Source organism: Amphiura filiformis, chromosome 18 (assembly GCF_039555335.1).
Source record: "Amphiura filiformis chromosome 18, Afil_fr2py, whole genome shotgun sequence".
Classification (NCBI taxonomy): domain Eukaryota; kingdom Metazoa; phylum Echinodermata; class Ophiuroidea; order Amphilepidida; family Amphiuridae; genus Amphiura; species Amphiura filiformis.
In genome coordinates, this window is record NC_092645.1 from 47,886,552 (window position 1) to 47,900,988 (window position 14,437).

The window sequence follows — 14,437 nt, forward strand, 5'->3', positions numbered from 1 at the left end:
AGAGCAGCTTATGGGACAGTAACGGGAACAAACAAGCTGTAACAACAGCAAACACATCAACGGATTCTTGCAGTTGCTATTTCTTGTTATTGAGTTTCAAAATCAACCTAGAAATATCAAAACATCGGGATACACTCGAGCCTTACCATTGTTTAAGAGTTAGGGTTGTGATTTTAAGATTTAGTTTGTATTTTGGCATATAAACCATATGGACCTTTAAATATAATAAACAAATAATAAATTTCGGATTTATAAAGCGCCTTTTTCCAGGTCTTGTATGATTCAAAGCGCCGTAATTTCGCTGCCATGGTTGATCATCACAATCAGATCGTATCAACTAGGCAAGTTGCAGCCGAATCTGACCGCACTTAGATTGTAACATCCACCAAATTATCTGTGCAGCTCCCCAAAGGGAGGAAGTTTTTATTAACCATACAACTAATTACTGTTTTTTAATCACCGGAGATCCCGGAGAAAACCTGCGAGAGTGGGCATGGAATTGGAATAAACAAAATGCACACACTGTCATTTGGCACGGCCAGGGCTTGAACCCAGGACCTCCGTGGTGCAAGGCCGGCGAGGGAACTACCGCTGCGCCAACTCGATATCCCGTAAAATATGGTAAAGATAAAGCCAAACAAGGATTTTTTTTTACAAAATTAAAATTCAGAAGCACTATCATTGATCACCGCGTGTAGCAATATTTGATTTTTTTTAAAGCTTTCAGGAGAAGGATAAGTCCATAAACATTTCATTTAAATTATGTAGTTGACAAAAAAAAAGATAAATAAAAAATCCGCAGTATAGCGTAATTTGAAGCCCTACACGCATTATTGCGTATAGATGTCGATATAGTGTTCGTACGGACTATTCCTCTGACTTTGACTAAAAATGATTTCGATGATTTTTGCTTATTTATATTGTATAACGAACCAAGGGTTTCAATTTAATTTCAACATTCGTGTCTTTTCAACATTTTAGTAACTATATAACAATGTGTTTCAATAACATATTTCGAAATGTATAAATTAAAAAGTGCTGTAACATTTCGGTGGCTAATAACGTAAATACAATGAACACTACATGTATATATTATGGCTAACATACTTACAATTTATTTAAAGCTATTCCGCTTTAATTGGTTGAAATCCTTCCTCCAAAGTTCAGATATATAAGAGGTTTGCAATTGTGAAGTGTTCGCCTAGCGTGTTAGTAAGCACAACTAAAATGACGCTTTTAACAAAATGATACGTTGCTACCAACGCTTACGCATGCGTAAAGCACATAACCAGAACCAGCACCAGAAGCAATATTGAGTATTATAAACCCCGGTATACATGTCATAAATGGTAGTAGGCTTTCACAAATGATATGAAATATCTCCCTCTCGTCAAAGAGGACGAATGGAGCAGGAATTTATCATACTCAAATACATCAAAATCGCGTTGAGTGTATCTTGAGTTGCTAGCCTGTCTTGAATATTGTTGCCAAACATTCTCTGATGGTGACGTTTTCAAAGTTGTTAAAAAATTCCTCCGAAGGTATCAAATATTAGGATTTTAAAGTCAGACTTTCTATCACTTATCGATGTATGCCTATCATGTCTGACATCCGACTGCTTAACAAACCCGTGGATAAAATCATTAAATTGACCACCTCCCCCTGTCAAACTAATTTGTCGTAACTCTGTGTAGTGTGCATTCCCACTTCATGGTCAATTGAATTCTTCACGATTTTAATTTGTTGAAGGCAAGAACTGGCTCACTGGCTCTGATCATGATGGACTAGAATAACCCGTGGAACTCGCATGCGGCTGCGTATCTATACAATAACACCCTAGCTTCCACGACCTCTACAAAAGCTCAACACGTTACTCACATCAGACAAAATAAAAACATAGTTATTCAATAATTATATTGTAGCCATTTTGTCTTCGACATGATTTTATTCACGTGTCCGTATACTTTAGTACACAAATATATAAGTTAACAGGTTTACAATATTAAAATTATATTTTGAATATACAATATATTATGAGTAAATCGATCAAATGACGGTGATTGTTCAGGTATTATATGCTTGATAAAATTAAACTGCCTGACCAGCTAGTATTCTCCTCCGCCGTCAGTGTGATTCAAGACACTCCACGTACCGTGGTGCGAAGGTGGAGGAGACTAAAGCTGTATTGACGCACACGCATGCGTTAAAAATATGTAGCCTAGGTCGAACAATAGCGTGACGTAGTTTCCGGCATTGTTCCTAGAACTTTCACCCTCCTGATTGTATACTTTACTAATACATATATACATTCCAAGGAGAGATACTCATATGGAACGGTTTCGAAAGGAACGCTCGGCATAATACTTATTTGGTATTTAGGTCTGTAATAACACTCACTTGCCCTAAAAGGGGTACATCATGTTATACCGTTCGTACATATACACACCAACATCCAACACGCACTATCCCTCTCCCCACCCCCATAAACCCATGATTCTATTTCGTGTAATTGAAGAAACCCGGTCTCGGCTAGTCTGTTATCTTCAGCATGCTGCACGAGACAACAGAGCAGACGGGAAACCGCGTCTGCAGCTGATTGCGCTAATGCAAGGTTCGACATGTCGTATAGTTGCGCGTTCTATAGGGTCTCAAACAGATACTGCAACTACATGCAAATGCAAGGTTCGACATGTCATACAAATGCGCGTTCTTTAGGGTAAAAAATAGATACTGTAACAACATGATGCAAGGTTTGAATGCGCGTTCTATAGGCTCTCTAGCATGCTGTAACTACATGTAATGCAAAGTTTGACATGTCATATAAATGCGCGTTCTATAGAGTCTCAGGCAGAAGCTGTAACTAAATGATGCAAGGTATAACATGTCGTATAAATGCGAGTTTTATAGGATCTCTTGCATGCTGCCTTGCCTTGCCTTGCTGGCTACGTAAGGCCATGTCGGATGTAGCCCTCCTCATGAAGTTTCCATTGCCCTCTGTCTTGTGCTATCCTAGCCCAGGTTGTGCCAATGTAAGATGTGATGTCGTCCCGCCATCTGCATTTTTGTCTTCCCCTTCTCCTTCTGCCTGTTCTCGGTTGCCACTCTGTTAGTCGTTTTGTCCACCTGTTATCATTTGATCTTGCTATATAGATGCCCTGCCCATCTCCATTTTGCCTCTTTAATTTTCTCCAGAATGTCCTTGACTTTGTTTTTATTTATTATATGCGCGTTCCTAATTTTGTCCCGTATTGTGATATTCAGCATTCTTCTTTCCATTGCACGCTGTGCTGTTATCAGTTTTTGTTCTAATTATTTAGTTGTTGTCCACGTTTCAAAGCTGTAAGTCATTGTTGCCAGCACACACTGATTGAAGACCCTCTTCCTTAATATCATTGATAGTTTTTATCACACAGAATGTCTTTATATCTGCCAAAGCAGCTCCAGCCAGCCTTAATTCTGATTAGTACTTCCTCTCTCTTGTTGTCTTTCAGTTTCATAGTATGGCCAAGATATTTGTAGCTTTCTACTTTTCTATCTCATCAGTTTCAACTACAATGGGCTCATTTGTTTCGAAATTTGTCATGAATTTTGTTTTCCCTTTGTGTATTTTTAAACCGATCTTCTTGCTTTCACTGTTCAAACCATTTAGTTGAGTCTCCATGTCCTTAACTGATGTTGTTGTTAAAGCAACATCATCTGCAAATCTCAGGTCTGTCAACCATTCTCCATCTATATTTATGCCTTGTTTCTCCAAGTCTAACTTCTTGAAAATCTCTTCCATGGCAGCTGTGAAGATTTTTGGTGAAATTGTATCCCCTTGCCTCACTCCCCTCTTTATGTGGATATGATTTGACACATCATTGTCCAAATGGATCGTGGCTACTGCATCTGTGTAGATATCCTCTTTGATGAGCACGTAGGTTTCATTGACTCCTTTCTTCTTAGGGCTGCAAAAAGATCTGAATGTTCAACCGAATCAAATGCCTTTTCATAGTCTATGTATCCTACACAAAGCTTAAGCTGGTATTCATTCGCCTTTTCGATCAGTTGGTTTAATGCTAATGCGTGTAGATGGTCTGTTGTTGAGAGACCTGTCCGGAATCCTGCCTGCTCCCTCGGCTGGTTTTCATCTGGTATTCTTTGGATCCTGTTTTGGATTATTCTGGTAAATATCTTATATGCATGAGAAAGCAAACTTATTGGCCGGTAATTATTGATGTCTGCTTTATCCCCCTTTTTATGAAGTAGAATGATCTTTGCCTCTTTCCATTTTTGAATCATTGCTAGACGAACTGAAAGACTTCAAATGGGACATAATTGGTCTATGTGAAACAAAACGAGAAGGAGAGGGCATTGAAGAACTCAAGGGAGGTGCTTGGCTCTATAACCATGGAAAAACAGAGGCAAACAAAAATGCCAAGTTAATTGGATTTCTTATCCACCCAAAATTCAAAGACTATGTAAAGGACATGAACAATTACTCAGATAGAGTGATCTATCTCATAGTACAGTTGACAGGAAACAAACAGCTTTGCGTAATTCAAGTGTATGCACCAATATCGGACTATGATGATGAAAAAGTTGAAGAACTCTACGAGGAGGTAAATAAGGCGATAGAAGACAGCAAAGCTGAGTACACCATGTAGTAATGGGTGACTTCAACGCCAAAATAGGAGAATGTCAACCTGGAGAAGAAGCCATCATGGGAAAGTTTGGAGTTATCATTGCTAACACATGGGTGATGGGTAAATATATTGTACTGTACTTTATTGTATTGTAAGGCCGAAGGCCTATATATACTGAGAAATAAAATCTCTCCATATGGAGAGAACTGAACTGAACTGAACTGAACATACTTCAAGAAACATAAAAATAGGTATTGGACCTTGGAAAGTCCAAACGGAATTACAAAGAACCAAATAGACTTTATCCTAAGTAGCCAGCGTGGGATTGTTGAGGATTGTTCTGTCATCACGAGTGTAGACAAAAAAGCGATAGCAAAATGCGCGTAAATAAATCGTCCTTCTTTCTATGTTAAAATATTGTGAAAACAATTATTTATGCCAAGTTATAGGCGTATTTATAACATATCATCTGCGTTACTTTTTGTGCAGTCTTTATGTAACGATGTACTATATTATACATCCTCTGTCCGTCAGAAACGCAATTTTGATTTTGAGAATGCAATGTTTATTATGAGAGCAATGATATTTAAAAAAAACCGTATTAAACCTGTGACGATGATGATCAAAATTAAAGAAAACACTACCACTCAATTCTTAATGAATGAAGAAATAGTTTTTTTTAATAAGATCTAACATTGATGATTATTAGAATAATATAAACGTTTAAATCCATTATATCATTCAATTTTATTTTTCAATTTTCACACAGCGTCAAAAATCTGAAGCAGAATCTAACGTTATGTTATTTCTCGAATGTCCATAGCCCACGGTATACAGACATGCGTCGGTAGTCGAGTCAAACATTGTTAAAGAATTTGCGCCGGAAATACGGCTCCCGATATTATCTTTTATTTTAAGTATGATGTTGCAGTACTTGTCTTATTAGGAAGTTTTTGATTTCCACGAGTGGTGGTTCTGCGACAGTAAAACACCAAACGTTGTCGTCATCGAATTTGTAATGCGTCGTCGTCCCGAGCTATAACACGCAAAGAGTCTGACAACCGTCATGGCGACGACGACATCGTGTGGTGTTTTACCGTTGCAGACAACACGTGATGAGTCTGACATTGGGAAATTGAAAACACCCTAAATACAAGTTATAAATAAATACGTAACCTTCCCTATTGACGAGCAATTTTCATAATTTTGGTGGTTGCTATGGTGTTAAGACACGGAACGATGCGATTTAATTTACTAAAAATGTAGGTAATTAAGAAAACAAGTTACGTTTCTGGCATGCTATACTTCATTTCATCCATTAGAAATATTATAAGATTGTCTTGAAAATAGATCTTTTAATTTAACCGCTACGCTAAAATAGAATCTGAGAGTTAAAAGCACTGGGAAAATAGCAGGGACTGTCCCAAGCTTTACTTTGTGTCATTTTATAGTCTAGGAAAAAAAAAATTAGCTTTAAGGGTATACGATGTATTGTTGGTCGAAGCAGCAGAAAGAAAAGTAGTTCACAGCATTTTGCGAATGGTAGTGAGCTTTAGCAAAAACAATGCATTGCTCAATTCATAGCAGGCGTGTAGAATAATTCAAATACCACATAATACTTTTTGTAGGCCATGTGTTTCTTGAGTTATATTGTAAATAGGGCTGAAACAGCAACACTTTTGTAAAACGTACATAACTCATCAGCAACAATAAACTAAGCAAAGTATATGATTTGTAGAATTAACTTTTGCAAAACACTCAAGTGTTATTTTTCAATAATATATTGATTCAGATAATGAATTTGTTTTGGCTGCTTCAACCAACAATACCTCGTATTACCTTATGGTTGGAAATCAATGACTACAACGGCATCAACCAATCTGTCAGCAATCAGGAGTCATTTTTTTTCAAGATTTAGCAATTTAACTAAAAACGTAGTGCACTATTATATTAAGAAATATATGTTTTCAGGTATTGCGGTTCTTGAGTAAGGCTAATATCAAAACGTTTTGGTCATTTTTGTGGGTGTTTATGTTTTTGGTTGTTATTTTTCTTCGCATGGGTGTGTGATTATGCGGGGTGAGTTTGTTTTGGATGGGTGAATGGTTATGACGGGTGTTTATAGTGTAGATCTATTTACTTGGCAGAATACAGAGAAGCTGTAGCATCAATAACACAATATACTGGCTCACCACGTGTGACACCCACATGATTTAGGGCTGAAATATAAAATGTAATTAACTCGATAATGAAACGGAACCCAATTTGCAATATCAATTACATTGAAGGGACATGAATCATAACAACAATGGTATAGATTACAAACAAGATCGTCAACAACAACACGTCTACGTCTACGTCTACGTCTACGTTGATACTTGGCAGGATCCATTTGGACGTGCGGCCAAGGAATTGTGACTTATGCTCAGGTGCGGTGCAAAGTCCATTGTGCAGCAGTGCTTATATACATGGTGATGACAGGCATCGTGCAAGTAAAAACCCGGACCCACTTAGATGAAAGGAGAGCGTGGCGCAATGGCTAGGGTACTTGCCTTTAGTGCTTGAGGTCCCGGGTTCGATTCCCGGCAGTGGCGATTTGCTGGGATATTGACTGAAATTAATTGGCAATTAGATTCAGACTTCCGCTCTCCCCATGGTTCATTTAGAATTGGGTAAATGAATCATGAAAGTACTCCATACTTCGGAGGGGACGTTAAGCCGTCGGTCCCGTGTACAGAGAGCCATACCTGCACATGTATCTCGCAACCAGTTTCGAAAAGAGTAGGGTGTTAACCCCTGACTGTTCCCAACCCGGCCCGGTGTTCAAAATTGACCCCAATGGAAATAAGCTTCAATAGAGGCTTTCTTGGGTCATCCAGGGTTGTCAAAACCCGAAAAAATCAAAATGAAGGATGTGGCAGCTCCCCGGAATGCCTCCACCGAAGGAGAGGTCAACAGTGATGCGGGGAGCGTATTCCACCAGATTATGGTGCGTGGAAAGAAAGCATTCTGGTAGAGTTGGATGCGGGCTGGTATTATCTGATATCTGCTAGGTGGTACTGTCTGGTATTGGTTGCTAGCATATACTGAGCAGGATTGATGGCTATGGCATTGGTGTGGATTTTATATATCATGATGATGCTGGCTGCTTGGCGGCGTTTCTCGAGGGACTCCCATTCAAGCTCTTGCAACATGCAAGTCACGCTGTCTCGGTGATGGTATCTTTTCAGCACAAACCTAGCCGCAAACAAACCACGCCAGTAGCCTAATAGCTACAACACAACAGCAGTAGCAAAAGTAGCCTATGCAACAATGACGGGGGCAACAACAGTAATTAGGACAAATAGCAAATACTCCGGAAGTAACCAAGGCCCATGTGGTTCTTTTTCTAACTCAGGAAGTCAGAATGTTGTGATCACGAGTCCTGACTTATTGTGTTCCTGACTAATCTAATATGAAATAAAGAAATAATAAATATATTAAAATAAAGATACAGTTCAGACAAACCGTCGATCGTGAGTTAATTTTCTGGTATTGCACAAATATTTTTATTCAACTGCTTATCTACAACAAACATGATGAATCCGTACGAATAAATTCATCCAAAGATTTTTTTTTTACTTTTTACCCAATATCTACTTACTAGACCGTTGTTGCTTGTATTACTTGCAGTGTAGGATTATGGTAGAACAATACTTTATACAAAATTGCAAACAACTGATTTTGATGATTTGAACGTATTTTCCTATTTACCATGTTTACCGAATCACCGATAGTGAATTTGATTTTAAAGCTCGTGTCTTTTCAGCATTTTTTTTAAATCTAATAATGTGTTCAAGTACAAAGTTCCGAAACTATAAATTAAATAACACTGTCATTTTTCTTTGGTAAATAACGTTAATACAATAAACACTGCATGTATTATGGTTAACCAACTTACGATTTCTTTTAAAGCTGATCCATGTTAATCGGTTGGAATCCTTTTTCCAAATTGCAGACATATAAGAGGTTTCCAGTTGTGAAGTGTTCTTCTATTGTGTTACTAAGCACAACAAAATTGACGCTTTTAACAAGATGATTCGTTGTTTACAACGCTTACGCATGCGTAATTGCTATTGGACTATTATAAACTATTGGTTTCAATTGCGTAAATGGGAACTGTCATAAATAATAAGAAATGATCCTTTGTTACATGTTGATGTGCAGTTTGGATTTCAAAACACTGTCTCTTGATTATTCCTTCACTTAGAAGATTCAATTAGGTTTTAAATTGAGGCTAATTTATTCTATATTACTCATGTTTTTATCCTGTTTTAAAATAATTGTGCCAAGGGTGGCTGAGGATTAGGGGAGGGATTCGTATCGTAAATATGATCTAAAACCCCCATTTGAATCCAGTAATAAAATGTCTAAATGAACTCCCAGACATCTAAACCAAGCAAATAAATACAGAAGGTCATTTAAAAGACTAATACTTGCCCAGAATGATTGTAAATGTGGAAAAAAGAGGTGGGGTTAAATCCCAACTACTTTGTGATTGTTTTTGCCCGCACTCTCTCATTTTTTAACCGATTTCCATAAAAAAAAGTGTCAAAATGCTCAGGAAGATGAACCACTTCAAATGAGACGTGTAGGTAAAATGTTTCAACCATTTCATTTTTTTACCATGTAACACAAAGGTACCCCAGGTTGTGACACAAGACCAAATACCTTCCTCTCGTCAAAAGAGGGCGCATGCAAGGATTTGTCATACTCAAATTTCAGGCAAGCGCGTCGAGTGTAAATTGCTGGTCTGTTTTGAATAATGTTGAAAAAGATTCTCTGATTGGGACTTTTCAAACTAACTAAACTATCGCCTAACGACGTATGCCTATTATGTCTGATACGGTATCTGACTACTTCATCACGCTCATATTAACTACTGTCGCGTTAATGGCGCCAAATCTTATTTTGATAATTGTGGCCATACTCTCGCAAAGGAAAACACATCTTTTTTTTGTTCTCAAGAACTTTAAGGGATGTGGAATGAGCGTTTTGAGCGACAGTATTTTTGTAAGACATATATGTACATCAGACATGTCGAAATTACATTCTGAATACGAAGAACGTCTTTCTGATATCAAATACATTTATTTTTTTTTTTTATTTCATGATATAATAAAAAAAATTATGACAAATTATTAAAATTTGATATTTTTGACATATTTGATATAACAGTCCTCCAAGCAAATTTTATAAATCTAATGATATATGTGACCATCCAGCACAACTGAGCCCGGATGTCGTCAGTGCCACTATTGAGATATGCTCCATTGAACTTAACAATAAACAATAGGAAACAAAGGATTTATTGACTGTTTTATTGATTTTTCACTACTTAAATGTCAAGTACTATAGACGTGATATACATCATTTTAAAGCTAATTTCAAGCAGAATATTTTGCTTGAATATCTCAAAAATGATGATTGGCGACTTCAGGGCTCAGTTGTGCTGGATGGTCACATATTCTTAAAGTGTATGTACCTAGGAGGAAAAGCCGACGATCAATTGGAAATTTTGACCTTTCATATTGAAGATATTGATTTTTTCTCAAAAAGACCTAATTTTGTTGTGTGTTTTAGGGAAAAAATCCATATCTTTAATATGATTGTTCGTCGGCTTTTCATTCCACCAACATACACTTTAAGTACATGTCATCAGATTTATAAAGTTTACTTCGAGTACTGTTAAATATCAAAAATATCAATTTTTAATCATTTGCCATAAAATGTGTATTACATTGGGAATTTCAAAAAATCAAGATTATTTGATATGAGAAGGACATTCTTCGTATTCAGAATGCAATTCGATATGCCTGATGTGCTCTATGTCCCACAATAAATACTGCCCAATCGTTCATATCCCATCCCTTAAGAAATTGACATATTGACATTTCATGCCATTTAGTCACAACATTCTCACGTTTCATGAAGAAACCGGCTAAAACACAGCATTTTTAGCATCTCATGCACATTATGCTCTGAGATATCAGAGAATGTTAACACTGTAAATTATTCTTAGCGGATGTGGTTTTACTCAGTCAGTTCAAACAAAGACAAACATAAGAACATTTATAACATTCGATATATATAAACACGATACAAGCAAGCACCATGCCAAACCTCTCTAAAATAATAATTTTCCTTCTTATTCAAGAAGTTCTTGTTTTTCTATATTACAGACTATCATTTCATCAAAACTGAAGCATTTTAATACAAATGGGAGCTATGCAAAGTCCAGAAAATCAATTAAAATTCCGTTACAAAAATAAAGAAACTATAAACCAATGATCGTGTTATACATTGAACATGTTAGTATAACTAACAACCACAAGCTTCTCCACATTTTGTTAGTTGTAATGCGTGGGCAATTGTCTTCAACGTTTTCAAAATGTTGGATTTAAAAAGTGATATGAACCCGTTTTGTATAAAAAAAAAACCACAACTAATGTTAATGTAGTATAATGTTCTCAAACAAAACAACAGCACATTGTCAGTGGGTAAAAATGACACTAAACAAACGTCTGAAGACCTTGTGCGATGTTTAGCTACTATAGTATACACATATGCTATGAAAACTGTTCCTGTTTGGTAGGTTTTCATGTATCAGATGGGATTTTTCCAACGAATTTTGGCCGATTTGCACACATTCAGAACACAAATCTACATTGTATAAAGTTATTGAGATTTTATTGTTGATTTGAGACCTTAATACATTATAAGACCGCTTCATGACCGTTGCCTCTCACGTCCCGCTACTCATTTCACTACCCCTACCCTCTCCCGGTGTGTGCCCATCTATATTCCAATTGAATATACTGTTCAATCTTTTCAAGACGAGACAAATTATAGTAAAAGTAGTGGTCATTTTAGTAACACTGTGTACATCAGCAAAATACCATTCGTATCAAACGCCGGTAATAATACCGTACTTGACAATACATGCATATTATTGCATATTCCCAGCAAACACAAAACGTTTTCGACATCATTCGCAAGAGGTTATAAAAGGTTGCCAGAAAACGTTTAAATTTCGGGATATATAAAGGGTACAAGACGTTTTCATAACTTAAAAAATGATAATATACTGCCCAGCAACAAAAAATGTTTAACAAAAACAAAAAAAACAAAAAAACAAAAAACAACGTTTAAATGTCGGGTCATATAAAGGGTATAAAACGGTTTAATAACATTCCAAACACATTTTTGAAAACTTGATACAAAACATTTTAAACAGAGTGTTATTTAGAGGTTGAAAGAATATTTCGCGAAAAATGTTTGCCCAAAACATTTGCAATAATGTTTTAAAAACGTTATCATATCCTTTATATAACCGACATTTAAATGTTATTAAAACGTTTTGAAAAAAAAAGATAAGAACATTTCTGTGTTTGGTGGGTGCAACTATATATATTTTCACATAATGTTATTTAAGTGTTGACAAAATATTTGGCAGAAAATGTTTGCAAAAATAGTTTACAATAGCATTTTGAACACATTTTAAAAATATTGTTGTAGTGTGTTTTCATACAAAACGTTTTAAAACGTTTTCATGACCTTTATATAACCCGACATTTTAATATTATTAAAACGTTTTTACCTAAACGAAAAGCCAAAATATAACTTATTTAAAACGTTTTTTTTTAACGTTTTTGTGTTTGCTGGGTTACTCCTTTATTCACACTTTCTTTGGTTAATATAGTTGTTAAAAAGTTTAGTTGTTAAAAAGTATCATTATTTTCAAAATTCCATATTTCCAGGCAAACTACGTATTGTCATCAAGTTAGCTGCATCTGTATCCGATAACTTCCATACGCATAGCAGGGTGCCACTCGAACGTTAGAATCATGACTCGGAAATATCGGGCGATGACTTGATTTATGTCATTTTCTACCACCGTTGTCTGATCAGTGTTGGCATTGAAAGTCTGCAAATAAAATATAAACAGGACAATCCCAGCTGCTGTAAATCACAAGATATAATGCTTTGATATATGGTTAGAAAACTTAGAACGTTTTATTCATATAAAGAGTAATTAGTGAAATATTAAATACAGTATAGAGTAGGTTGGCCTCATCTTAAGGAAAATGTTGGTGGTTACTGTAAGCTATATTTTCGAAAAAGACTTTATCTACGCGGTATATCCAGCCAGTTTGCTTTAAACATAACCATAAATCTCAGCCTCTCTTTCGTTTACATAACTAAAATATTTGGTTGTATGCACCTGAACAATCTGAACCCTTGGGCCAAGATCTATATAGGACAAATCTAATCACATTGTTCCAAACAATGATAAAGCAAAAACAGGGTTCAATACCACTAAATTCAGTACACAATTTTCACTGGACACATGGATAGTTCGTTCGGAATTTCCGTTTATTCAGAACTCTCAAAGTCAAACGCGAGCAATACCACACGTAACTATATGATTTAGCGCACTGAACCGTAAATAAGCGAACTATATGATTTAGCTGCCAAATGACAAAAACTGACATAGTCTTTTTCTTGTTTTTAACGCATTGAACCGTAAATACTTTAAAATGGCAGTGTGCTCTCGAAGCTGAAGTTACCATTAGGTAGGGCGTTTAAAACCCCATACCGTGCGGATGAATTTTGGTAATATAGGTTGTCCCAAAAGTATCGATTCACATTGAACTCTAGTATTCAGTAAAGGTGTCTTTGCACAGAAAAAAAATCGTGAAATTATTTTGACACCACATTTTTCATACAAACCTACAGATATAATAAATAAACTCCGGTTGAACATTTGGGCATATTACATCAAAAACAATACAATAATTTACAACACATTCCCTGACCCCAAGTATCCACTGCCTTCTCTATACATCTAACCGAATCTCTTTCCGTTCAATTAAATTGCAACTTTAAAGATTTATCTTATTGTAATAATAAAACTGGCATAAAACACCAAAAATGTGTACTGAATAAATGCTTTGATATAGTGCAGCAATCAAGCTGTTAAAACAGCTATTGTCTTAATTTGTGTAATATTCCATCCTACATTTCTCTCCCATGTCACAAAAATCATCCACTTGGACATAACTCTCAATAATTCCAATTTCCAAGGGACAGGCAAAGACTGGGATGCCTACATTGAAAACGAGTGTCTTTTTTCGTATTGTAACTGCAAGTCCAAGGAAAATAATCGGCTGTTTCCATTATAAATGTTCCAAAGTCTAGGCATACATATGGTAAAGATTCAAATTCAAATTTGATCTTCAGCTGGTGCTTCGTCATCAGTATATAACCGGACCGGGGGTAAAAGCGCTATTTGCATATGCTCCCATTGTTAGATTGGATATTCTATTGATATATTATTTCAATCTATCATCATCAACTATAACGCAAACAAAGTAAAGAAGGTGAAGAGGGAGAACCACACAGTGTTGTCAGTACATGCCATAGCAGACTGAGTGTACACCCACCCTCTTGGATTTTGCTCTCCTTTGGCTCCAATTTCCAAGGGACAGGGGATGCCTACATTGAAAACGAGTGTCTTTCTTCGTATTGTAACTGCAAGTCCAAGGAAAACAGTCGGTTGTTTCCATTATAAATGTTCCAAAGTCTAAGCATACATTGAAATTCAAATTAGATCTTCAGTTGGTGTTTCGACATCAGTATGACCGGGCCAGGGGTAAAAGGGCTAATTACATATGCTCCCATTGTTGCATTGGATATTCTATTGAGAAATTATTTCAATCTATCATCATCAACTATAACATAAATAGTTTAAGATCACGATTTTTGTCGAC

At 36.2% G+C, this 14,437-nt stretch overlaps 2 protein-coding genes across 2 annotated transcripts in view; one reads left to right on the forward strand and one right to left on the reverse strand.

Annotated features, from left to right (window-relative positions):
- LOC140139194 (uncharacterized) overlaps positions 1–14,437 on the forward strand; it is an 893,593-nt gene that overhangs the window by 362,009 nt on the left and 517,147 nt on the right. The window lies entirely within an intron of this gene.
- The window catches only part of LOC140139620 (uncharacterized), a 103,814-nt gene continuing 101,723 nt past the window's right edge, over positions 12,347–14,437 (reverse strand). The window contains exon 11 of the mRNA XM_072161323.1: positions 12,347–12,591. Within this exon, the coding sequence (XP_072017424.1) occupies positions 12,448–12,591 (144 nt within the window). The 3' untranslated portion in view covers positions 12,347–12,447. The remainder of the gene's footprint in view (positions 12,592–14,437) is intronic.